Here is a 27131-nt window from a genome sequence, read left to right as displayed (position 1 = left end):
TTCTGTAATGTTTCAGTTTCAAGGCTGTGACTTCAGTGTCTCAGAAGAGTCATAGAAAAGGAAGGCTTTTCTCCCCACTCCCTGCTTCCCAACACACAAGCCACAGTGGTAGGTCCCATGTCTGAATTCTTCTGGCTGGAAAATGACAGAATGAGTCTGCATTTGAACCAAGGTTTTTCATTATTCCCATGAGATTTCATACTTGTGATATTGTCCAATTTTCAATTCAGAAAAATAACGCAGCAGTGTGGCTTTTCAGCTCTGTAAGTCAGATGCAGTAAAAAGCTGAATTCTGAATTTTTGAGTGTTTTCTATTACTGTTCAGTTCTGTTCAGTTTTAAATGTGCTGCTTTAGTGTAATAAATAGATGTAGGCTAAGTTACTTATAGATGGGAGTAACTTTCAAATACAGTGCATCTCCTTTTCTAAGTGATAAAGAGCTAGAAATAGTTGGCTCTGGATTAGGAGGCTCAAACACAGATATGGTTGAAGTTATTTTTAGTATTATTTTAGGTGTCTGACTTCTTAGAAGAGAAGTTACACTAATTCAAATAAACACACAAAGGACTAATTGTAATTTCTCAAAAGTTGGCAGCAGGTGAGAAATATCTGATTCACTATTAACTGGTAACTTGCTTACACATAATTCTGCAGCTTGTCTTTAAAACCAATAAGTGACTGGTCATTTTATATTTTAATTTATGTTTGATCAAGCTTAGCTGTTCTGTACATGCATGCAGGTTGCTATAAATCAGGTCTTTTGATTTTTTTGCACAGGCCTCCTCTTATATTACTTTTATATATATATATACTTTTATATATAAAAGACCTCATTTATGGAATTCTCTCACAAGGTGGCAAGTATCTTTTCTTTCTAAAAAGACTTCTATGCTGTGGGAGTGTGCATAATTTCTGATTTAATTATTTAAGTGGCTTGCATTGTTATTGGTAATTCATGCTAGCAAAGAAAGGGAAAGAGCAACCTTATGTTACTCCTCCTTTGTTGTTCTTCTGGCTAATTTTGGGAATTACCTACTGGAAGTGCTGTGTTTGTGTTAAGGGGGATGGAATGGGTACAGTCAGCTGCACTTTCAAGTCACTGACCATTAATGTTTGTTATTATACATAGGTGATAAAATAACTGAACTGAAAGCATTGCCATGGGTTAGAAAGAGAATTGTTCCTTGGAACTTGCTTGTTAATGATGAAAATTACTTACAAATATTTTCCTTATTCCACAGCTTCCATTTGAAACAGAGATTTATTACATCCAGCATGTGATGCTTTATGTTGTGCCCATCTATCTGCTGCACAAAGGAGGTAGGTAGGCAGTTTACTCCCTATGGATTGAGCTGGTCCCATGAAATGAAAACACTGCTTACTGGATACCACCAGTTTTATTCTTACCCTTTTAAAACCAATTTTCTCTGTTTTTAATTAATAGTTCCCGATGTTCTAGTGTTCTAATGTTGGAGTTTTAACCCAGGTAATGAGTTTAGTGTCAGCCACTAAACAAAAAATTTAAAAAATGGTCTTTTGCCTGAAGGAATATTTAAAATGTATTTGTACAATGTGCATTGTCTTCTTGAGCAGCATCTCTGCCATCTTGCAATATTCTCAGTTGTTGGTGGGATGTATTTTTAAGATTTTTACCTTCTTGGATGTCTCTTGAGAAGTACTGGAACTCAAAATGAGCCAAAAAAATAAAATTAGTTGTCTAGCTAGATAAATCCCAGAAATTCTGAAGCTCCAGTGGAAGGTAGTGACACGTATCACTGAAATGAACTAGATTGCTTCTCTCTTCTAACAATATTGCTGTCTTGCATTCACTTATGCCATAATAGCTCAGCAAGTCTGGGAAGCCTAAATTGTTTCCCTGGCCAGTGATTTTTCCAGTTGAGGATCCTCCAAGGGAATGCACTATACATTCAGCTGGTGTGGTGCTCTGCCCCCCTCTAGTGCTGACATGCCTCTAGCTGCATTTTCTACCAGAGCTGGGTTGTTCCATCCAGGAAATAAAATATGATCATCTGTGATCCACATGTTCAGTAGCCTTTAATGAAAGCCCTGAGGATGTGATGTCAAGCAATGGGATGCAGTCAGGCTCTTCCATCCTGCTGAATCAATTGTGTTTTATACCCATGGTCACTTACAGTCCTTCACCCTCTTTCACTGTAACCTTTGTGTTGCAGTGACATGATTGCACTGCGACCTGCTGAGTGAAATTAAGAAAAACTATTCAAAGGAAAAGTGAAGTCTTGTACTTAAAAAGATGATTCTGTTTCTTTCTTTTATCAGGGAAATATGCCAGCCATGTTTTAATTTTAATCCACCCTTGATAGGCTAAAATTCTAGCAAATAATGCCAAAGTGCAGGTAATTGTAGGAGTTACACAAACTCATAATCTTTGCAGGAGGAGGGTGAGGAGCAGGGGGCAGAAAACGCAAGCAGCCATGGAATGAACTGCAGGTAGTGACAAAGCTCTTGTGATGTCAATCAATCACTTGGTGGCCTTGGAGTTCCCATCTGAGGTCACTTTAAGACAGTCCTCTGCTTTAAAAAAGCTTGGCCTTGGATGATGCTTGATGTGTTCTTTTAAGAACACTTTTGGTGTTTGGTTTGGCTTTTTGCTTTTTTTGAGGTAGAGTTTCTCAGGGTTCTTCAGGACCTGGGACTGACCAGAACTGGATTTGCAGTTTGAAGGATTTGATGTTGGACAGTTGTCACCCTGGCTCAGTATTCTGAACGCCTGCCCTGTGTCTATGTACAGGTATTTGCTGCCATCTAATGTTCATGTGATGGCAGCAAAATTGCTGAAAACTTTGTTGGCTGAACCTGTCAATTGAGATTGCTCTGGGCTGTTTAACTAATAACTGCTCCATTTCTTATGCACTTGGCTCCTCATCACCTGACTGGCTTAATTAACAAAACACCCATGGACTCCTGCCACAGGTGACATAATGGATCATTTTTGGTGGAAAAATTATGCAGCCTAAAAATATTTGTTAATATTAATTTTGTCATTTCACTAGAACCTCTGTTTAAGTACCTTCTGAGTAGGTCACACAGGTCTTTGTCCTGAGTTCAGTATCTTGTGAAAATTGCTTTTTCATCACTGACACTGATCAGCATGCAGCTTGATTTCAGTACTGTAAATAGAAATTTCCATCAGTGAATCTGTGGATTATGGTTGAGAGAAGTAATCAAAGGGTAGAAAATGGAAAAAAAAGAAAAGGAATGGATTTTATTTGAAAAAATATACTACTTCAGTTTTATTGGGAATCTGCCTATATTACTGGTGACCTTGATAGGACCCAAATGTTTCTCAAAGATAGGGTGAGCAGAACACCTGAAGCAGAGTGGATTTGAGGCTCAGGCTAATAGAGAACTTCACCCTCAAGTTTGCTTGCAATACCCTAATCAGGTATTGCACCAGCCATGCACATGCATCCAACTGCCTGCTGAAGTGCTTCCTCTTTGAAAGGAAACTGGTGACAGTAAGCAAGGGCTGTAATAATTTATTTCCTGACTTTTCCTGCTACTTATTACAGTGGTGCACTGGTCATGCTGCACTGGCAACCTTCATGTCCTTCCTGACCCTGTAAGAGGGGGGCTTTGCCACACTCAGCAGCACATGGATTGACAAAGGAGTTTGGAACTCAGCATTCAGTGTTGCACAGTGAACTCACTGGAGCTCAAGGACATGGATCCCTTCTGGGGATTAAAATCTCCTCTTCCCTCTCACTCCTCTCTGTACTGAGTGAATATAAATTTCCATACTTCCCTTTCTTAACATATTTTCTTTCTAAGTGCATATATGCATGTATACATAGCATGCGTGCCAGGCTAGACAAATTAAATGCTTTTACACCATGGCTTGTCTTTCTTGGCAGCACCAAGAGGCTCTCATGCAAAATAGATGTATGTGGATGTAAAAAGCCAGCACACAAGATTCCTACCTCAAGTCAATTCTTACATAAAGTGTATCTGCAGTTGGCACTTGTATTTTACTGGATGAATCTCACCTTGTGTCACCTGCCTCCCAAAATTGCAGTATGCATCTGAGCAGGACACAGCATTCCAGAAACTGCTGGAGGAGTTAAACCAGACCTTGCAGGTCACTGTTTTCTTTTGTCCTTAAGAAGTAAGACTCTCAGAGACCTTCAGTGGAATCAGGACAGCTAAATTCTTAAACAGTGTATTCTTAAGATAATGAAAAAAAAATCGAGTTTGCACTACATCAGGTTTAGAGACTGGTGATGATGACTCTTGTTTCTGACTGTCTTAAGCTTGTTTGGTTAGGTTTTGCTATGGATTTGACAAGGTCAGGTGTGCACCTTATTTCAGAACATCAAATCATATTGAAAGTTAATCAAGGCGAAATTGTTATTTCCTTAGTGCAGTGATCAAATGATATTCTAAATTACATTAGTCCACAACAGATTGAAATAAGAGTGAATTTGTAGCAGCTCCCTAGAGCTTAGGAGATAATCTGCCCTGTGTTTTGATATCCTCAGTGTTATTTATTTCAGTAGGTAGAAGAGGCTGTTGGCCTTGAGGTGTTTGGGATTCTGTGCCTGCAGGGAGCCACGCTGAGAGTCTGTCGGGCAGGTGATCTGTCCTGCAGCTCCAGGCTGGTCTGTCCTGCAGGTCAGTCCCGCAGCTGCGGGCAGGTCTGTCCTGCAGGTCAGTCCCGCAGCTGCGGGCAGGTCTGTCCTGCAGGTCAGTCCCGCAGCTGCGGGCCGGTCTGTCGGGCCGGTCAGTCCCGCAGCTGCGGGCAGGTCTGTCGGGCCGGTCAGTCCCGCAGCTGCGGGCCGGTCTGTCGGGCCGGTCAGTCCCGCAGCTGCGGGCAGGTCTGTCCTGCAGGTCAGTCCCGCAGCTGCGGGCAGGTCTGTCCTGCAGGTCAGTCCCGCAGCTGCGGGCCGGTCTGTCGGGCCGGTCAGTCCCGCAGCTGCGGGCAGGTCTGTCGGGCCGGTCAGTCCCGCAGCTGCGGGCAGGTCTGTCGGGCCGGTCAGTCCCGCAGCTGCGGGCAGGCCCGGCGCTGGGCCCGGCGCTGGGCCCGGCGCTGGTGTCAGCGGGCTGCGCTGCGCTGTGCTGCGCTGTGCTGCACGGCCGGCAGGCGGCGCTGGGCCCGGCGCCGTGAGGGAGGGCAGCTCCGGGCGCGGGCCGCAGGAAATGCCCTCGGTGAGCCGGGCCGGGCCAGGCCTGGCGAGGGCCGGGCAGCCCTGTGCGCTGCCCCCGTGTGTCTGAAGAGCCGATTTGCCGCTAAATAAATGAGTTGTTTGCTGGCAATAGAAGCAGAATTTTCTTCTCAAGCAAGTGCTGTATCTTTATAAGCAGATAAGAGCCAGTGTCTCACTCAAGTCCCAAAGCCCTTTTCTTTGTTGATCTGTTCTCAAAGGTGGCATCAGAAGAGAAGCTCTGTGGCATTGTCACACAGTCAACTGAAGCTGTTGATTTTATTTTCCTTTTCTCCCTTCTCACGGAGGATGCCTCTGTTGTGCTCGGCAGCTCCCTCAGAGCGCTCCTGACCTCAGCACAGCCTGGGCTTGGGAGATGCAGCACACAGATACCAAGTACACATGAAAGGATCATTTTTCGTTTAGTTGTAAGTTAAGAAAGTGCAATTAAAACACTCAAGTTGTGTTTTCCATTGGCTGGTAGGACCATATTTAAAGACCTTTTTTTAACTGTTGCACCCTCTGTCAGTGACTTTTACACTTTGTGGCACTTCCCTGCCTTTAGCTAATTCTTTCCTTCACTTTCTGAAGGAGTTATCAAGCAGGCTTTATTATATACCTTTAGTAGTAATCCAGGAGAAATATCACTTCATATTTAGATATACTTAGGCAGTCATAAATCTAGTCCATCTCGATCTTCATTGAAATACTTGATAATGTGTGATACAGCTCTTTTGCTGAAACTGACTTACCTAGAGGCCTATTGACTCTTGCATGTTGTCTCCCTACTCTGCTTCTAGCAATTCCATATTCTTTTCCAGATTTCTCTACCTGCTGAATGCCCTGTATTAGACATAAATGTGTGGTTTGCTGTTGAGCTGTGCTTGTGCCATGGCACCTTGTGTGCTGTTACTCTGACTGCGGCCTCTCCTGTAGCTTGAATATTCGAGGATAATCTTGTTTGATGATTTAAGAGAGATGAAGAGGAAGAGGAGGAGATGTGTCCCTGTCGTGTGACCCTCTGAGCTTTAGGCACTGGGCAGTTACAGTTTGAAAAATGAAATATCTCTTCAGGAGATGGAGAAATTTAGAAGGGCAGGTGCCAGTATCTGGAAGAACTGCTACTATGTGAAAGCAGAGGAAGAGCTACTGCTGCTGCTTTATGGAATATAAAAAATGATTCCTGAGAGAAGCAGGTACTGTAAGGGCTCTGTCTGAGCTGGTTCTTGATGAGAGTAGCTGGCACTGAGGGGAAACAGAAACCTCCTGGCATAAGGCACTAGTTTGAAACCTACACATGGAGTTAGAACAGCTATAGGGGAAAAAGGAATTTCAGGATCAACCTCTTGAAAACATTTTTTTTTCCTGTTTTCCCCTGGAAAGGAAGTTTTATCTCCAGGCTAGCTCAATAGGCCACTCAACTGGAATTAACCCTCTGATCAAGGGAAATAAAAGGAAAATAAATTTGCCCGCTTATTTTTGTAAGCTTGAAAATGAAAGAATTGTAATAGTTGCTCTGAGTTTTGGATTAAGCAGGTCTACTTATAATTGTAAGACAACTGAAAGAGAGTGTGCAGCACTGGAAAACTCATAAAGCTCTATCAAATGTAGTGGGAATGAAAGCAAGACATTAAAGAGATTATTTTAAACCCTACTAAATTAAAAATTGGTGCTATATTTAGATTCTAATTCTCTAATTCAAACAGAGGAGTAATTTTCTCCTGCATTATGTTTTCACAGAAACACAAAAGGAGTATTGCTTTCTATTAAGTTGTGTTCAAATTTTCAGAAGCCTGTGTATTGAGAATTTTAAATAAAAATAATAGTTCATAAGAACATTTGAACTAGCACATTGTGAGGAGGGAACAGTATAAAAAATGCCATCTCTTTGTGGATCTTTAGTTTTTTAAAACCATGCTTCCATTTCCTAGATGGCAAAATGATCATTTTGGCATATTCAATGTCAACAAAGTCTTGTTTAGAAGCAGATGAACAACCCCAAACTCTTCTGTATATATGGAATCCTTCGTATCAATGCTACTGAAGTAATGAAGTGTGATTTAAACTGATTTAAATTTCAGCACAGGAGCAAACATGCAGCCTACCTGGATGGCCCCAGCTGGGAATGGTCTCAGCTGTCTGAGGAGTGAGTGTTTTTGAGAATGAGATCAGTGCCAGACTGGCACTTGGACTACATTTCTGTAAGTGCTTAATGTATGAGAACTGCCCATGATCCTTCATAAACAGAGAGTGAAACTCTCTGCTCCCACCCATTGAAATTGATTTCCTATGCAAGCAGCAAGTAGCTTTTGCCAAAGCCAACAGAGGCCCTTCAAACAGCCACTCAGCTGGCTCTCAATTTTCCTGTTTGTGTTTTTCTTTTAACAGAATGTACTATGGAAAATAGACCACACTGCTTCATTAAACAGCAATCCATTGAATAGCAGGGCTGTAGAGTAATAAAATCTATAGTGGGTATTTATATAATGAGAAATGTACAGAAAATATCCCAGGTGTGAATTTAAAATTAGTTTCCCAAAGCACACTGTGGAATCTAGAGTGCTACAAAATGGTTTTGTTTGGAGGTCAGTGTTTCCTTTTTGTCCTTTGATGTCCAAATAGTGCCACTGCTGAAAATCACACCATTATTTTCAGGATTCCAAAGTCTAATAAGGAGAGATATTTTTAGTGGGAAGCAAGACCAAAAATCTGTCGAGAGCAAAAGTTGCTGATGTATTTTTTTTTCAAATTTTGCAACAGAGCAAGGATGTAGCAGAGGGAAATTCCTTGTTGGGGGAACCTGAACAGCTCTGCTAAGGCACCTCTGAAATACCATTCCCTGATTAGACTGAAGCTGGACATGAGAAGCCTGGGTTCAAAGCCAAATTGTGCCATGGATCTGTGTTGTCATCTTGTGCAATTTCCTTGTCTTCTAATGACTGCTGTCTCCCTCCAGCCTCATTTTATAGCTGGGGTCACTTGCCTGTATTGGTATTTATACCCTATCTGCCCTGTAAGTCACCTGGATGTGGAGATGTCTGTATTTTAGCTTTCCTGGGTGCTCATCCCTTTAGATTCACCAGGCTTTGTCAAATCCTTTTGAAATAACACAGGCAACTGCCAACAGAAACCTAATTTGGTTTAGCACAGCTCAGCCGGTTCCTGGGAGCTGCTTTGATACCTTATTTAAATTTCATGTTGTGTTTTGTATCTAGGTTAAACATGCACCTAAAACTGCAAGGACAATATAAATAAATTTTGCAAGTCAAGCAGTGTTTTCTTTACAGCAGAGGAGGGAGTACAAAGAGTTTCTGTAAAGCTTGACCAGGTCACCTAAAGTTGGTGCAGCCAAAAATAGAGCCATGATCTCCTGCACTCTGACACCAAGGCTCATTCCTCCTGCTCCTCTTCTCTCTGTAATGAAAAACCATATTCAAGGTGGTGTCACCTATCTGATGTTTTCAGGCCATGGAGTTTAATGAATATCATTGCTGTCTAAGATTCTGTACTGTTTCCTAAATAGGATGCCAGCTCTCAGCTCACACTTGCCAAGTGCATCCCAAGAATTACTGCTGGGAAAATTTTCCCTTTACCTGCAGAACTCAAAGTGATTCCTGTAGTTCTCTTTTCCCTTTGGTTTTACTTGCTGTTCAGACACTTCTGGCCTTCACCTTCCCACTTTCTAAGAAACCTTCCAAGCTGCCCTGTGCTTTCCAAGTAGTTCCTGTGCCCAAATGTATCATGGGCTCCCCAAGTCCCTGCCTGCTCACTGACCCTTGTGTTCTTGGGAGTGGATGTGCTGTTTTAGACAACAGCTTGTAGGTGATTTTGAATCTGTAGCACTCACAAAATGCTATTTAATTGAACTTATTTCAGGTAGCTACTGCAAAATCAATTTGAACTGGCATGATGGGTACAAATTACAAAAGGAAACTATACAGAAAATAATTTTGAAAGGGCGACAGAGCTTGAGGAAGCATTGCTCTAGAGACCTTAACCCTGAGCTGGGATGCAGCATTAAACAGTGATGGGGTCACAGCAGTTACTTGTATTTATCTCCACAGGGTGATGGAGATAAATATTATGGATATATATATATATATAATATAATATATATTATATTATAATGTATATCATAGAAAATAATGTATAATGTATTTTGTATAATGTAATTATAATGTATATTATATAGAAAAATACATATTATTATAATAATAATTCTAATATATCTCCATCAATAGAAATACAATGGAGATAAATAAATATTTCATAGCAGCTGTTGTCTGCTGGGTGCTGTGGTAGCTGCTCTGCATGTGGAGTTATTTAAGTTCCCAGTAGCCTTGTGCAGTGTATGCTGAAGTGTTTCATTGCTTCCTGGTAATTACTGAGTGTGCTGGCCAGCCAAGGCCAGTATCAGTATTGCACTCTGTGCTCTAAGCTGTCCTTTGAGTACTGGATACATGTTCCAGTATTTAATAATATCTAATGGATCAGAGAGCAGATAAAGGCAGATAAAAATTGCCAGTGTATTTTTATAATCCTCTGAAACTCTTACAGCAGCCAAACAGCATGACATTGTGCATCTTTCCTTTGTGTTCTGAGGCTGTTATTAAAGTCATAAGGAAAATAATATTTTCCCACATATCTTACAGTGCAATTTTCATGTCTGCTAGTAAGAGTCTAGAGAACTCTGTAAACTGGTTTTGTTCTTACCAAATGAAATTTGAATATTTCATTCCCAAGATAGTCTTGTATCTATGAGTACTTTTATTAAATCTGATTCCCTTGGTACATTCTAGATCAGGGAACATTGTGTTTTGTCAGTAAAGCCTGGTTTTGAGAGGGTTAGAATAACAGAGAAAGGTTGGAATAATATATCTGCTACTTCATTTGAAGGGAAAAAGTCTTTTACAGTATCTGTGATATCTGCTGAATATAAAACTGTAGTGTATATCTGAAAATATCCCCACAGCAGCTTTCATTTAAAAGCACAACCTGTCATTAATGGATTGACCACCTGATCAGTTTTTCTGTTCCTGGCACTATTGATGCAAGTTCCTTTTTAACAGCTGTTAACCATAAAATTAGGAAATGACAATTAAGCTGTGCTCTAATAAAGCCTGTGCAGGACCTGCTGCTGCCTAAGTCAGGTCTGTGCATGCTGAAATCATAATCCCTGCATGAAGCAGGTGTTTTAAGTATAAATAACCTGCTTTTTTAGAAGATTTATTGTACACCATTATTGCATTTATTACTTCTGTGGTAGAAGGAAGAATGAAGTAAAAATCATTGATGTTGGTGAAAAATAGATTTAGTGAGGTAACATGTTGTACATCTCACTGCTGGACAAGGAGGAGGGAAGAAGCTGATCAGGATGCTTCAGGTAAGAAATAAAGCTCTCAGTATTAATTACTCTAATGGTATTGAGGAGGTTATCAGCTCAAGGCAGATGTCCTGCCATGCAGGAGAGAGAGGATTATTCATTGAGAGTGTGGTGGGCACAGCAGTGCAGCTGAACATTAATGTATTCCTTTCTTTTCAAGGTATCTACACCCCTGAACCGCTCTGCAATTTCTGGTGGGCTCTTTTATCCACGGGGTTTATGTTTGTGTATCATTTTAGCATTCTGCAGATCCTGGGACTGGTAAGTAAACCCAGGTTAATAAATGGATAGTCTGCAAGTACATTCAGAGTAAAAACACTGAGTAGTTTAAGTGTGCAGGTCTACGTAGATAAGACTACTTGCATGCAAATTTTTTGATAAGGCTACTTGTATGCAAATTGCATGTTCTAATGAGCATTTGTATCTTATCTCTTGCAAGTACTGATAAAATAGTTCATAGATTGGTTATGTACCTGCCAAAATCCATTTATTAAATACACAATGAAATTTGGATCTGCTTTTTTTCTGAAAGCTGCCCTACTTGTGTTGAGCAAAGGTGTGTCATCTGAACATTTTTGATTATTTTGGTAATTTTCTAAATTTTCACTGTTTTTAGGTGAATCAATGCAAGATAAAAGTATTGTTAATCGATAAATTTATTGTTGTTTCCTCAGCTTACAGAAGTGAATTTGAACAACATGTTGTGCCCAGCCATCTCAGATCCTTTTTATGGGCCCTGGTACCGAATCTGGGCATCTGGACATCAGACTGTCATGACCATGACTCATGGGAAGCTCATAATCCTGTTGTTTCACAGTGCTGTTCCCACCCTCAAATGGAGCATGGACTTGCTTGGACTCCCAGCTAAGAAAATAGACTGAAATTTCTCCCCACAGAGAGGTTCATACAGGAAGCAGAGATATACTGGAAAACAAAGAGGGGGGGATGAGAGGACAGTGTCTTTATACTTCTTCCCACAGTTTTTTGCCTCAGAAACACCTCTGTAATGAAGTGAGGTTTTTTTTACCTGCTGTTTCTCACTGCCTATTGTCAATGGCAAAATTAGTGGCCTTATTTTGGGGAAGGTTCATGTTTTATACATTTTGTATAGATTACAGTAGAATCTTGCTAAGCCACCATTTAAAATTAGGCCAGGACCTGTCCACATTCCAGCAGAGAGAGTGGCAGTGCTACCTCGTTTTGACTCATTTTCCATTAAAGAATTGTGCACTTCTAGGACAGGAAATAATGCTGAATTGTAGCACTCCACTGATGTGAACCAACATGCTGAACTGCATCACCTGGCTTAACTCTTAAAGCTTGAATGTTCCAAAATGGTCACAGGAAATCATGCACACCTAATCTTCCAATCAGAAGTGCAAAACAGTGAGGTTCTACTGTATTTTCTTAAAGCTGGTTGAAAATGTTGGGGAACAATAATCATTAAAAAAAATTAATCAACTACTTAATTTCTAAGCTGCAGTGGATAAGTACCTGTCTAGTGAAGTCCCATCATGATGCTTTGGAGATGCTTTTATTTTGGTAAGGGGAAAAAAAGGATGTTGAAATAATTTCAAAAGACCATGTTATGTACAGGCCATGATAAGATATTGCATCCACTGTTCTGTCCTGAACAAAATGGTTTTTTTTCACTTACCTTATACTGGAGAAGGAGTGGAGATACCAAGTCCAATGTAAATATCAGGGTTTTTTTTTTATACTTAGTAGCTTTTGAAACATTCCTGCTTTGTCTGTGCTGATCTTCACTGACCAGATTGGTCGGTGAAGAAACCAAATGAAACTGTTCTCTCCCTACAGCTCTGCTGTATCATGTGTATTGATTTTAAAATACAGGTATAAAAAGGAATGTCAAATCAGTGCAGGCCTCTACTGCAAAGGGCATGTTCCAGTTTAGTAGCATGACCCATCAATGTCTTTTGGAGAACAGGATGGGCAGAATGATCAACTGTGTGTACCTGCTCAGATTTTGCAGGAGGAGAAATCATTGGGCAGAAAGATAGAAGATCCTGACTGTGTTCTTCCAGAATTGTGAGTCCATTATGCAGACTGTTTTGTTTCAGGGCTGCAGATTTTTCTTGTACAGAAGTTTGGGGGAAATTTATAGATTAATTGTGTTGTCAAAGCTGTGATTTGTAAGATAAACCAAAACCATCATACCTCCTCCAGCTGGATCACCTGAAGGTATGTGCTGAAGTTAAGGTACAGATGTTTATACCTCAGGAAGCAAAAGTAAGTTGACTTTTTATTTTTTTTTTAAAGAAAAAAATTTCTTTTGTGAGGGAACAAGTGGCTACTTCAAATATTTTTACTCCATATGATTAAAAAATTACACCTCAATCAGAAGTACATTCTCCCATATTCTGATTTACAAATTGGTTTCTGGCATTCTTCCATGCCTTGCTGTATGTGTGTGTGTGTGTATATAAAAATATACTGTATGCTCACAACTTGAGAACATGCAGCATGTACCTAAACTATCCCTCAGGCATATACAGCTGGTGTATTACAATAGAAGGACTTACAACAAATTTTGCAAATACTACTTAGCATTGTTATTTGCTTTATTTGCTTAACTTATGGTTTCTGGGGTTTTTGTTTTTTTAATTGCCTTTTTTTTAGCATTTTCACTTTTTTTTTCCTGTCAGGATATTGTAGTTACTGGAATCACTTCTCTAAGTAGGAGCCTTTTCTTTTTCCCTGTTTTAAACTATAGCATTTTCTATCTGTAATCATCTGCTTCAGGGCATTCCAAACAAGTACAAAGCAGCTGCTGTTTGCCACCATCGACTGCCTCTGGTCAATTAAAACTGCAGGAGCATTTAAATGAGCTCAGGTGTCTCAGTGCAGGCTCTGTGCTTGGAAAGCAGAATTTGCAAGCTCTTCTGGCTGACTTAAAATTCAGTAGCAGGAATGTGAGCAGAGCTGACATGGCCATCCCTGGGCAGTGGAAAGGGATTCCTGGTGCAGAGCTGCTGGGAGTGGTTGCCCCTGCCCTCCCTCCCTGGGCCCACCTGTGCTTTTCCCTCTTCTGCTGCTCCAGTTGTTTTGAGTCACACAGAAATTTGAGGTGTAATTTCACCACATGGGGTTTGCTGATGGAGCTGCTCATCAGAGCCAGTGGGGCCCTTGGACTGTCCTTCTAAACCTTGTGTGGGCATGTTCTGGAGCTTGTTGAATCTTTTGTACCAATTTAAGCTGAGAAAATGTCTCACTGAACAAGGCAAGAAAGTAGAGAGGTAACCAACTACTGCACTCAGTAAGGATTTTAGAAGTACTGGAGTTGCAGTGAAGGAATCAAATGGTGCAGCTGGAGTCAGGTGGGAAGGCAGGCAGTGCAACCTTCACCTTTTGAATACAAGCTGTTGCTTCTTTGTTGTTGTGCAGTATCAGTGAGAGGTGCTTGAGTTAGAACAGAATCATTTAGGTTGGAGAAAATGGGAGCAGAAAAGGAAAACTTCTGAAGCAATTGTGGAACTTCACATCCTTCATTCCTCACCTATCTCTGGTATCTGCTGGGAATATGCATTAGCCAGAGCTTGCCATATGTGCAGGAAATGGGAAAGCAGAGTACTTCATCTCTAGAGCACTTACTTGTTGTTTTCCCTGGCAGAGGCTGATTTTTCTTTTCCCTGAATGGTTTATTTTATAGGCAGTTACACTATACACATTTCTTTGGTTGCTTTATGCTTATTTATGCTGGAAATGAAAGCACAAAACTCTACTGCTGTTCTTGGGAGGCAATTGCATTCTCTCCTGGGGTGTTACACACTCAGTCCATATCAAGATAACTTGAAGCTGTTGCCCAGTGATGAGGTTTTACAGTGATGAGGTTTTACAGTGCTGCAGTGCAATGCAATTGAAAGGGCTGTCCTGGGCCTCCTGGTCAGATGTGCCCAGATGTGTCATGGCACTGGGAATTTCAGCAGCAGCAGCTGAAGCAGAGTGTAAAATCTCACCCCAGAGCAACTTCATTTGCTGGCCAGAATACCCCAAAAAATTCTGCAGTGCCACTGCCTGGCCTTCAGAGATGCTGGTATGGGTGAAGGGGTCAGAAGAGAGCCCTCCAAGTGTTAGTACTGTAGGCATTTCAAAAGAAACAAACTCATTACTCCAGCTGCCACTGGCTGCATTTCCCTCCAAGGATACCCATGAATGCAGCATTGTTTTGTATAATAAACCTGTTTACTGATGGGTTTGTTTATGCAGCCTTGGAATAAGTAGCTCTGCAAACCAGTAACGTTTCTGCTCCCACCACCTTGTGCCATGGCTTCAGCTGTCCAGGATCCCTGCAGTGCTTTTTCCAGGGATTCAGACACTGTACAGTGCCTGAGCTGGACCTATTTGTTCAACTTCCTCTTTTAAACACCAAAAGAGAATTTGCATTGTTTCTCTTGAGAGGTGCAAACAAATAGCTCTTGCCCATGAGTTTGTAAATTGATGAAAAGCCACAGTCCATGAACACACACCTGGAGCTGGTTTTGGTTCAGCTTCTTAGTTCAAAGATGCTGCCCTAAGCAAAACTTATGTGTGCTTGAAGAAAAGTCAGTCCATTTGCAGTCCAGTCAAACCTTGAGGTCAGAGAGTACCTAACAGAAGGTTTCTGTTTCTGGCCACAGAGTTTTGATATTTCTGTATATTTGAGATAATTTTATAAAGTTCAATTGTATTTTTCAGAAATGGCTATTTGCAACTGTTAACTGACTGTACTTTTATGTCCTAAGTCTTGCATCTAAACCAGAAGCATTTGTTTTCTATGCATCCATAGCTAATGGAAAATAGAGTTGTGGTGTTTTCTTCAGTGTGACAATTGTGTCACTCCAGGTGGATCCTTAGGAATTAAATTCATCCTTATAGTTAACAAAGCTCTGAAAAAGCCAAAACCCAGGAAGAGGGTGTAGGTCTGCCCTGGTGGGAGGTTTCTGCAAGCAGGCAGGTCAGCTTTGGTGTTTTCAGTTCTACAGTGACAGGACTCATAACAAATCTGTTGATTTTTGTGACCTTGTACTTCAAGTGATATTGCTGTAAATCTCTCTTGCAGCTGTTGGTGTAACTTAGTCAAAGCCAAGCTTTGTTTTATAAATAATTTTATTTTTCTTCAGGGTCAGTTTTGTACTTTTACAAACTCTTTCTGCATTTCCTGAGTCATTATCCCAATGCTGCAGAGGACACAGCTGGCAGAGCAGTGAGCACACCCCCTCCCCCTGACCATCCTGTGCCAGGGGCTGGGCTGGAGCACCAGGGGCCTGCAGGGCTGCTTACCCCACACTCCAGTCCCAGCATGGCATTATCCAGGCACAGAATGGGTTGGAAAGGGCAAGGATGGATGTGGATGGGCTCAACTGCCACATATGCTGTTAGTTCTGAATAATTTGTAAGAGTGTTATAAATTTTGTAAACTTTTTAATGTGCTAAACTTTGGTTATGAGGTAACATTTACAAATGAGGGGTAATTTGTGTACTTGTTTTTGTATTTTGCTCTGGTGGGCTTTTTTTTTTTTTGTTGTGGTGCCCTAAGTCCAGATCATTGGGCAAATAATTGTTAAACCTTGGAATTAAAACAAATAAAATCATTTTACTGGATACTGGATGGTTTTGTTATCATTCTAATTGTGCCAGGTCTGAGTCTGTCTTGCTTAGGACTTTGTATAACTAGGTAAGAATCCCAGAGGCACATTAATATTAGCTCTTATAAATCAGGTAAGAAGATGGAGGCTCCTGTGTGAATCTGATGTTGTCCATCTTGCACACAGCAGTTCCTGGGAGAACAGAGGGTACTGGGATTTCTGGAATTCTAAGCAGTTCAGTCTGACTTTTGCCTGTTACCTGTCAGCCAAAAGCAGTTTACTGGCAGAGCTCACTGCAGGGTATAAATCCTTTAATCACTGTTTAAATAGGACCTGTCCTTGTCTTTCAGGTGCAGAGCTCAGGGAACTGTTACAGCACAAGGATCCTTCCAGGCTTCCTCACTGTTCCTACCCCAGCGTGGGCAATGTCCTGTAATTCCCATTTCACAGCACTTTAGCAGAAGATGGGAGAAAATGCACAGAAGTTTCCAGCTCCACCTTTGTTCAGAAGGCTGCTGTAGCAGCTGTAGGACTGCACTCAGCCCCACATCACAGGGTGGCAAAGTAGTTTCAATGTACTTTGCAAATGCTTCTGGCTGGAATAAACATGATTGCAGCATAGTTAAATGTATTCTTGTGACCCAGTACATCTCAGACAGGCAGGTTATTGCCTTGGGTGCAATCCTTGGCAAATACTGTTCTTGGAAAAAGAACATACTGGATGTGCCCACCCTGTGTTATTATATATCCATTGCAGAGGACTCAATTTTTCATGTGGCTAGGGAAAAGAATCAATTTTCCAGCTTAATTTCTCTGCAAGAGTATAAAGACTGATGAAACAGCTTAAGTAAAAATGCAGTGTGAAGTGCTGTATGGCAGCCTGAGCTGAACCAAGCAAGCAATTTCCCATTGCAGGCACTGCTGATTACTGGCATTAGCCCTCTATAACTAGTGGGAAATCAGCCTTTTATTGTTTAATACCAACAAATATGTAAGAATAAGGAAGTTTCTACATCTGAAATACCCTTAATGCTACTGGCTTGGTTTGATTTTTACAGCATGGGAATTGGAGAGCTAAAGCAGTGAGAAGAGTGGAAACTCATTGTAGGAAGTGGTAATTAGCTCTGCCTTTCAATGGCCTCAGGGTTTTAGATTAGGTTTACTCTAGGTTTTACACTACATTTTACCAAATATGTGAGCCAAGCTTCCATCACTGGTTTAGTATTTACCCAGGCAGGTTTCCCTTCAGATGTTTGTTACTCTCCTAAATCAAAGCTTCAGAGCTAATGAAGGAATGGCTGCATCAGACTTCAACATCCAAAGGTGACATGGATTCTATTGCTCTGCTTTCAAAGGCTCTGCATCTACAGCCAGCAAAGCTTTTAATAGAGCATGAGGCAAACAAAGCCCTTCTAAACTGAGAGCTGAGTTCCAGGGAGATGGAATGCTTTGTCTCAGGAATTATCCTACAGAGGAAATATGCTCCCTCTAACTCAGACTCAGTAGAAGGTGTCAGTGCACCAAGAATTTGGCTGAGGGACCAAAGTTCTCCAACTGAGTTTTGGCATCAGCTGTGCTGTTGCTTTGACAGAGACTCTTCAATACACATTGGCACAAAGTTCTGTTGAACAATCTGGCTGTTAAAGGGTACTGGTGCTGTGTTGCTGACACCAGTATAATTGGTTCTGCAAAGAAGTTTTGCTTCAAAAGACTGAAACCATTTCTGCCTCTCACAGGAGGGAGCTCAGGCCTGGACAGAATTCCATGGGTAAAGTTAGACAAGAAGTATAAAACTGAACTGGCAATTGATATAAATACTGATGAATATACTGTAAATAACTAATGCAGCTGATATAAATGGTGATTTCACTGGGAGTGTTTAGTGAAAGCTGCACATACCTGTCCCCAGTTTGTTCCTACAGCAGACAAGACAGGAAAATATTTCTAACACACCATTAGCCTTTGACATTAACACCAGGTACAAATGCTTCAATAAAAACACTGACCAAGCCACACAGTTAAGCAGAGAAACATAAAAAGAAATGGTGGTTCTTTTTCCTTATTTTATTGGGTAAATGATTTAAAAGGTAATAACAATAGTGTTAAAACTACTACAATATCTTTCCACAGCCATATCTCACAGACCCACAGATAACCTTCTAGCATTTTTTTTTCTTTTTCCTCATTTTTCTCTTTTTAAGCCGTACTTATATTAAAATGCCCATTTCAACAGTTTCTTCACACTAATAGCAATTAAATGTGGAAGGAAGAAGGATCTAGTTATAAAGGAAGGGGGTTCAGGTAATCTGTGATATTACTGTAATCAATTGAGTTGCTAAGGAAGGAAGGAAAAGACCGAGGCCTTACAAGCTACTCCAGGTAGCTCTAAGCCCACTGTGTGTCACCATGGCATTGAAGATAACTCAAGATGCTGGTGAACAATTTAAAGTAAGTTTTTTTTTTTTTTTTGTAACATATAAAACACTAAAATAACTTAGAAACTAGATCCAAATATCTTGAAAAGAATCAACTTTGATATACAAAAACAGTCATAAGTTGTTACAAAAGTTTCAAACAAAAGTTTGTTTTCTCAGTGCGTTTATGTACCAGCGCAATTACTGAGTCCAGAGCAAAGAAAGAGGTTTTTCTTTTTTATTTTTTTTCTTTAACAGTAATAAAAAATGAGGAAAACATATCTTTGTATATAAAGAATCATTGCTGGTCTTAAGAATAAATGTAACCAGAAACCCTTAAATCTGAGAGGCACACTTTGGGTTTCTCTTTTTTTTTTTAACTTTTTTTTTTTTTAACATAAAATGAAAGTCACCAGTTTATTTAAATGGAGGAGATACTCAGACTCCCCAAATAAACTTAATTCAATTAACATCACTAGCAAAAATCAGTTAGAAACTGTACAAAAATAAAAAAGTTAACACATTTAATCCTGCAGGGATTTTGTAAGGACTGGAAGGCAGGCTTTAGGAGCAGCATTTGGGCATGGCTGGAGGCTTCTTTGGTTCGATCTAACACACATAAGAGATGTAACCTACTCCAGACAACAGTTTTAAAAACCCGCACAGTTGAGACAAGTAGAGGTCCATATACAAACTCCAGGTGTGCCAGGGCTGTGCCCACCTTGGTTCCAGAGCGGGGCTGAGGTCAGGACCGGAGCGTCCCCCCCTGCCGGAGCAGCAGCCGCTGGGATGGCAGCGGGAAGGACACTTGAAGCATCACAAGTAACAGCTTCGTGTCAAGTCTATGGTTTGGTTGTCTAACTCAGTTTACAGAACAGAGTTTTTAGGAACATTAGGCAAGAGAATGAAAAAAACCCAAAAAACTCAACAATCTCTTCAATGGAATAAGGCAAACTGAGTAGTGCTCATAAAAAAAAAAAATAAATCAGCATTTCAACTTAACAAACAGTGAAATAAGCTACTTGGCTGTACCTTAATGTCTATAAAGTACCCCAAATGAAAAACAAATCTGTAGCTAACCCCAACAATAGAGCTAAAAGCTACTAAATGTAACTAGGAGGGAATGACATTTGTGAGAGCAATTGCTGATTAGCTTTAAGCAGACAGACCTGTGCTGTGCCAGTGCATGTCACAGTGAGCTGCACGTTTGGTACAAAGAATCCCACAATTACAGAGAAACAATCTGCAGCAGTTCAGCACAGTGTGCTGAGGAGGTAGGTGCCCTAGAAACACTGTAGGTTGATTATTCCAATCTTAAAAAAAAAATCATACAATCTGATTGACCACAGACTCTGTAACAGTTTTTAAATTAGTGATACAAAACTCTGGTCCAGAAGGGTCTGGCATGAGCTCGGTTCAAAAGCACACCTTTACAGTTTGTATAACACCCTTGAACTATATTTTTAAGCAACAGCTACTAAGAGATAGACAAAAATGCATTGTGCATTATGCTGTATACAAAAAGGAGACAAAACTATCCTTTTCTCCCCCAAGCCATGGTGGGAAGTATTGCTGACCTTGTCCTTAAAATCCTGCAGGATTGTTTATTCATCAGTATATCATTATTACACTGGTAAGAAATTCTGTATAACATCTGCATATATCGAAGATTTCTTAAAAAATCTGATATGATTTTAGATCCGCATGACCAGTCACGTGACCTTCTTGAGGTTGATTAGCACCTTTCAATACATATATATTTTTATATATAATAGATCTTTTTAAAAAACTTCTAACAATGAGCTCATGCAGAAGCACGAGCGAGCTGTAACGAGATGACAGATAAAGATGGGGTTGGATGACTTTTTTTCGCAGCAGAATGATTCAGTTTGTGCTCAGGTTCCCTATAAGGGCAAGAAAAAAAACCAACACAACTCTATCAGGTAGCCACTTGTTCACATTTCCACTTGAAGATTAATTCATCTAAAAGTGTTCCCCAAGTAGAAACAAGACAACAGTATCACCCAAAATAGCCTCTGTATAAACATTTACTCATTTTTGCAGCTTCTGGCTGGCATCTCTTGGCTCCTGAAATTTCAGGCCCTCTGCTTAAAAATTAAGGCATCGCAACTGAAAATGGTAATATTTGGACATAAATGCTGTGGATGAAGGAATACCAAAGACCTTCTATAAGAACCTCCATAGAAATTAAGTGGCAGACCTAACTAACCTCACATAAGGGATGAGCATAATTATCCAACTTTGAAACCCTACTGAAACACTTTTACAGTAATGCAATTTTTTTAAAACTGAATTTTATCTATTTGATTTTTATATATCTATGTATTTACAAACATTCATTATTCAAAGTAACTGGAATTTCTGCTTACTGTGGTTTACTCACTCAGATTAGGAAGGTCTTTTCTGTAACAGGCAGCCTGTGCTGCAACAGGCAGCAGTGGGAGTTCTGCAGGCACAGGAGGAAGCAGTGAGCTCCTGCCATTGACTGGCCTTGCAAACAGACCACACATACCTTTTACTAAATCCTATTTTTACAGCAGGAAAAAGTTCCAATCGATTTTCTTTCTTCTACCGTGTGGAGGGGGATCAGAATTATTACACAGTACTTACAGCTCTCAAGCACTACTCCTGCAATAGATGAAAACATGTAACATTATGGCATACTTGTCCTGGCTCTCTCACAAGAGTCTTTTTTCTTTTACTAAACAAAAGTTAACTTGATCCAATTATTCAAGACTTGATAAAATTCAGTAAGTTCAAAAGCAGATGAAGAACAAAACAGGGATTTCTCTTTTCCAAAGTAAGTTTGCTAATAGTAATAAAAAAAAGTAAATCTCACTTTAAAGAGGGAAAAAAAAGTGTCCAAAACCCTGATGCCAGAGCAGCCTCAACAGGGTTTGCTAAAATGTCTGGAGCATATGTTTTCTATGAATTTTATATATAAGTATATAGTTATGTTATAGTCAAAGGCACTAAAATCTAAATCCATTTCCTTCCTAATATGACATCTGCTACTCACCAATCTGTTTTTAGGACACAAGTGTCACTCCTAATTTGAGTCATCAGAAAGGCATCGTCTCATTACGAATGCATTCTCGTGACTACTCCTGACAGGCCTGGGCTGCCTGTGATTCCCAGCACAGGATGGGACACAAAAGGGTCCTGGATTGGATTGTGCCCAAATCATTTAGGCCACTTGATTCTGAAAATGCTGCCATGTTAACATCACCTCTCGCTGTACATGAGTCGCTTCTCTTCATCCCAAAAAAGCATTTTGCATGTCAGCCTTGGTGCTCCGGCTGTTTGTGCTGGATCTGGAGATCCTGTACAGAGCTACATGGAATCTTTACTGTGAAGGTGAGATATTGTACACACAACATCATTAAGAATGTTATGAAAATGCAATTAATTGTCTACTTCAATACCTGAATCTGATATGTTTCATTCCCTATCACACCCATTAATGCAAAAGCCATGAATGCCTTCTTGCTAAGCAAAGCATCCCTAACTGCAATCCTTAAACTCTTCCTTCCATCCACAGTTACAGAAAGCCTTGATTGATATAATTCAATGTTAATGAAGTAGAAATTTAAATTTTCATAAAAAACCCAAGGGTATATGCTGCAAAAAAATCTGCAGTGAATCAATAAGAAAAAGGTATGGGATCTTTGTAGTAATGCAGTTTTCCCTCCCGTTGCCATGATGAGCTGAACCAACCAAGGAGCCTCAACATGGCAACGGAAACTATCATCATAAAATGGTACAGTAATAGAGATAGCTAGACCAAGAAGGGGCAGGGTCTCCTGGGAAGAGGTCTGCAGAGAGGTCCAGTGACTGGTCATGCGGCTCAGTGTCAGGAATAATGGTTGTATGGTGGAAGGGGGTGCCCAATACCATTCTGGAAGTGATGATGCTGACGATGGGCCAGGTACTCTGTGTAGCTCATCGTCATCTTCTCACTGCGGTACCTGGCAAAGAGCAGAGAGGCCAATTCAGGAACTGTACCAGGAAGCTGCACTGCTAGCACCAGAAATGCTGCACTGCTGCTTTGTTTAGTGGTACGAGCTCTGTACTTCTGATGCTGGGAATAAGACTGACTTCAGCTGCACAATAGTCAGGGTCATTTCCTGAATCATGTGACAAATCACAATGTAACTGCTTATGAAAAAATACTTTAAGCAAACAGAATTGTTAAAAATGGTTGGCTACTATGCTGGTTGAGGTAGAGGGAATAGAGAATGTCCTGTAGCTTCAGCCAAGCCTCTACAAAAATATAGTAGGAAAAACCATAAACAAGCACTATAGATTTTTGGGCTGTTTTTAAACAATCAGTATCGACTGTCTGCCAAATTCTGCTTTTAAAATTATCCCAGTTACATTAAATATAGTTACATTCTTTTTAGACTAGAATCACAGAATATCTCCAGTTGGAAGGGACTCATCATGAACGTCGAGTCCAAGTCCCTGCTCCTCACGCAACTACCTAAAACTAAACCATATGGTGAAAAGCATTGTTCAGACACCCCTGGCCTCCAACAGGCTGGATGCCATGACCCTGGACAGCTTGTTCCAGTGCCTGACTACCTTCTCAGTAAAGAATATTTTCCTAATGTCCAGCCTGAACTTCCCCTGAGGCAGCTTCATTCCTTCCCTCACATTCTATTGCTGGTCACCTGAAAGAGGAGATAAGCAGCTCTGTTCCACTGCCCCCCAAGGAACCTGTAGACCCCAGTGAGGTCTTTCTCAGCCCTCTCCAAACTGAACAAAACATGTGACCTCAGCTACTCCCCCTGAGTCTTGCCCTTGAGGCCTTTGACCATTTCTGGTCACTTTCCTCTCATCACACTCTAAGAGTTTGAGGTCCCCACAGAGAAGCACTAAACTAATTTTACCAGGCACTGAAGTGAGACCAGCAGGCCTGTAATAACAAGGATCTCCCTTCTTCCAAATGGAACATTTGCCCACTTCCACTTGACTGGGACCTCTCCTGACTCTCAAGTCAGTTGAAAAATAATGAAGAATGGTCCCACAAGAACACTGCCCAACTCCTGGTAACTAAAAGCAGAATTCCAGGTCCTGACAACAAATACTCTGAATACATCTGCATCAGTATTGTCTGACAGTGAGGAACACAAGGCACCAGTGGCTGCTGGGCCTGGCAGAGAAAGCAGCAGCTCTTCTGGAACCTGTGGGATGGTGTATGGCACCAGTGAATGGAACTGCGCCCATGGGACACAAGGAGGGGCTCTGCAGGTGACAGTGAGAGACATCAGGGGCAGCTGCACAGCCCCTGCACAGCTCTGCATCCCCAGCTGCTGAGCTCTGCATTCCAGACCCCTCTGACTGCTCTGCCTCTGTGCCACTCTTTAGCTCTCTTTCAAACCATGGCCAGAACTGCTGGGTGTGACCCTGAAGGGAATGACAGACTCAGGATCAGCCTAAAGCTTTCTTCACACACAGGATGTTTACTTTAATGCAGAAGACTTGAAAAAGAAGTTAAAGGCCCTTATTTTCACTCCTCCAGTAGATATTTTCATGTATGACAATAAATTATTAAAATGAGGTTCTAAAACAGGTTGTCTAATGCTGGAAAACAATTAGGATTTTAGTAATGCTGTCTCTAATCTGTCAGCAGTATCTGAGATTTTAAGCAAGTAAAACAGACAGTCAAAAAACCTCGTTTTCTGAACGTTGAAAAAAATTATGGTTTGCTCATTTCACTTATCAGGCAATTGATTGTGGTAGCAGTTTCACTATTGTGAACTTAATTACACTAAATATAAGGCTTTTTGTGGGCTTTTTTGGGAGGAGTGGGGTTGAACTTGAGGGGTTTTTTGTTTGGTTTTGTGCTCCATGCCATTGCTCCAAGCAAAACCATGCAGCAGGAAGAAAATGTGTGCTATATAGAATTTTTGTTTAATGGAAAAATATGCTCCTTATTTGCTGAGGTGCACAGAAATGATCTATTGCATTATTACTCTTGCCCTCAGCAATCTCCAGATACACTTTTTGAAAACAAGATAACAAGGTGTACAGCTGGAATGAATTAAAGGGAGACTGGGGCTCTGCACTTGGAAATTTAGCTGGCTTCTGTAAATCCTTCCTCCCTAATTTAACCTTCAGAATAAAATGTTTCCCTTACTTAGAGCTACTCCACAGTAGTTAGGTTCCTATAAGAATCCAGAATTCCAAACACTCGTTGAGACCCAAAGTCTTTATCTCCTTGAAGAAAACAAATGGTCAAAATTTCCCTATAACCTAAGATTTAAAAAAATCCTATTTCTCCATGCATGACTAAACAACTGGAGTTCAGCAGTCATTTTACACTGCAGGCTTATACAAATAAATAGCTTTAAACCATTCCTACAGACATTCATGCAGACTCCTCTACCCTCCACAACCTAAGGACAATATTATGGGCAGAGTATTTGCTGCTAATTCTGAAATACCTTGGTTGCCACACACTAAGGGGCCCTCAAGAACACGTTTTATTAAATTAGAAAAACCAAACTAGTATGAAACTAGTTTGAAATAAAACATTAAATTCTTGTCCCCACTCCTGGGAATACCCTGACACAGTTTCACTAGAACACTGGCTGTGGAAGCAGTGCACTGCTTGCATGTCTCACACCTCAGGATTAGGGAAACCTGCACTCCACAGGGCATAACCCTGAGGTTTCTCTGAGGATCCAGGGCTCTGAGGGGCCTCCATGGCAATGCAGCAGCAGCCCCACCATGCACCATCTGCCCAAATAAATCTAACAAGAGCAAGTAATCCCTGTTAACCACAGCCCTGAACACCCACTAGAGCCAGAAATCCTCTGTGAGAAGGCAGAGCTAAACCAGCTGTGAACGTGCAGAGTTTTCAGCCCAGATCTGCAGGAACTGCCATCCCATGGTACTGAACAGCCACCTCTGACTCCTGCTTAGGCCACTCATCCCTGTGCAGAGCCTCTCCTCAGTCTGCACTGCTCCTGGGGAACAAAGCAACCATGAAAGACACATCCAGGAGAGTTCACCATCACCTTCTGCAGGAGCACTTACCAGGAAGGAGCATTACAAGAACAGGGCTGTGTGTGGTATCCCAGTGCATACCTGGTTAGCTTTATTGTTTTCCTGAATTCATTAGTAATTGGAGCTTTGTAGCCTCCTTTCCTCAACAAGGAATCTATGGTTTGAATGTGGTCCCATCCTGTGGAATTTTACAGTAGCACAAATTAGTGAGAAATGAAGCAATAGGAACAGATGTTGCAAAAGCACAGTACAGTGTGTGGTGCTGTTGAGGGTGCAAGGGCTCTGCTGGCATTTGGGATAAATCAAAACATTCTTCCCCATTTCAGAACAGCTGAAGGAAATACCACATTTAGGATTTCTTTACACACACATCTCACTCTACAAACAACATATATTTCTCATCTCATAGCTGAAATATATTAAAAATGAACCCACTTTGCCCAAGTGTCCTAAAATGGGTGTGTGAAACAAAACTAAACTTTTCCAAAACATTCTGGTATGATCATGTATCACAGCCACTTTTGACATTATAAATGGTTATAATAACATGGAAAACTAAATTTATGTATAACATTTAAAATAATAATTAGTTGAACATGTGCAGAGAACTTGAAATCAGACTTCTTCATAAACATCACTTCACTTTACAGAGATATGGCTGATTTTAGAACAACTATAGATGATAGGTGTCTAGATAATGAAAGAAGTAATGGATTTAAAATACAGATTCATTACTGTTCTCTATAAAATCTTCATGCTATCCAAACCTCCTGTTTATTTAAAAAACTCTCATATTTTAAATAGCTGTTAGACATGTTATTTCCTAAACATGTAATAATTAGTCACATTGTTACATTAAAAAACCTGGAGAAACCACAATAGATTTGGGCACATACAGAATACAAATGAGTAGTTCTGGAGATTTTAAAGAATCAGATTGAAATTCATGGTCTACTAAAACTATTCATAAATTTAGACACATTTTCTCCACAATTCCTGAATTTTAAAAAAGCTTGGAACACCCCTAGACTTTTATGAAACTATCTGGAAACAGAATTATCAATTAAAAAGAATTCTCAGTAAAGACACCAGCTGAACTCTTTGTAGACAAACTTATATATAAAAAGATTAAAAAAAAGCAGCAGTAATGCAAACTATAAACGACTGAGACACACTCTCAACCTTGGAAATAAAAAACCATAGTGAGTGCTCAGAGTCAGCAAAAGACTGTTCAACAAAATCTACTCAAGTTTTTTAAATTTACAAACATAAGTCTGTGCCTCTATTAAAAGGGACTTTTAAAAACATTCTTTTCTACTTCCATATTGAAAATAATTTCCTTCTATCCATCAAAAACCCTGTGAAGTCAGTGTTTGTAACATGAATTGAGTACTAGCAGAAAGTACCTAACTGAAAAACAACTTGATCATCAGGATTCAGGAATAAATCATGGTGAAGATAATTGCCCAGCCATCCCAATGCTAAACAGAGCTTCTGCAGCTCCCTCATATCCCAGCCTAGCAGCCACACAGAA

At 40.6% G+C, this 27131-nt stretch overlaps 2 protein-coding genes across 3 annotated transcripts in view; one reads left to right on the top strand and one right to left on the bottom strand.

The window, feature by feature from the left end:
- Positions 1 to 16171, top strand: part of TMEM164 (transmembrane protein 164) — a 34536-nt gene extending 18365 nt beyond the window's left edge. The window contains exons 5-7 of the mRNA XM_066559603.1: positions 1242 to 1320; positions 10724 to 10824; positions 11238 to 16171. Of these exons, the coding sequence (XP_066415700.1) occupies positions 1242 to 1320; positions 10724 to 10824; positions 11238 to 11444 (387 nt within the window). The 3' untranslated portion in view covers positions 11445 to 16171. The remainder of the gene's footprint in view (positions 1 to 1241; positions 1321 to 10723; positions 10825 to 11237) is intronic.
- A 2020-nt stretch (positions 16172 to 18191) lies between these two features.
- Positions 18192 to 27131, bottom strand: part of AMMECR1 (AMMECR nuclear protein 1) — a 95992-nt gene continuing 87052 nt past the window's right edge. For both annotated transcript variants that reach the window (XM_066559399.1, XM_066559400.1), the window contains 2 exons: positions 25679 to 25775; positions 18192 to 22551 (listed from right to left, as the gene is read on the bottom strand). In XM_066559399.1, coding sequence (XP_066415496.1) covers positions 22437 to 22551; positions 25679 to 25775 — 212 coding nt within the window. In that variant the 3' untranslated portion in view covers positions 18192 to 22436. The remainder of the gene's footprint in view (positions 22552 to 25678; positions 25776 to 27131) is intronic.

The sequence above is a fragment of the Molothrus aeneus genome, chromosome 14 (assembly GCF_037042795.1).
Source record: "Molothrus aeneus isolate 106 chromosome 14, BPBGC_Maene_1.0, whole genome shotgun sequence".
In the NCBI taxonomy this organism is placed as follows: Eukaryota; Metazoa; Chordata; class Aves; order Passeriformes; family Icteridae; genus Molothrus; species Molothrus aeneus.
The sequence above is the reverse complement of the archived record's forward strand: the minus strand, read 5'-3'. Positions and strand labels throughout refer to the sequence as shown.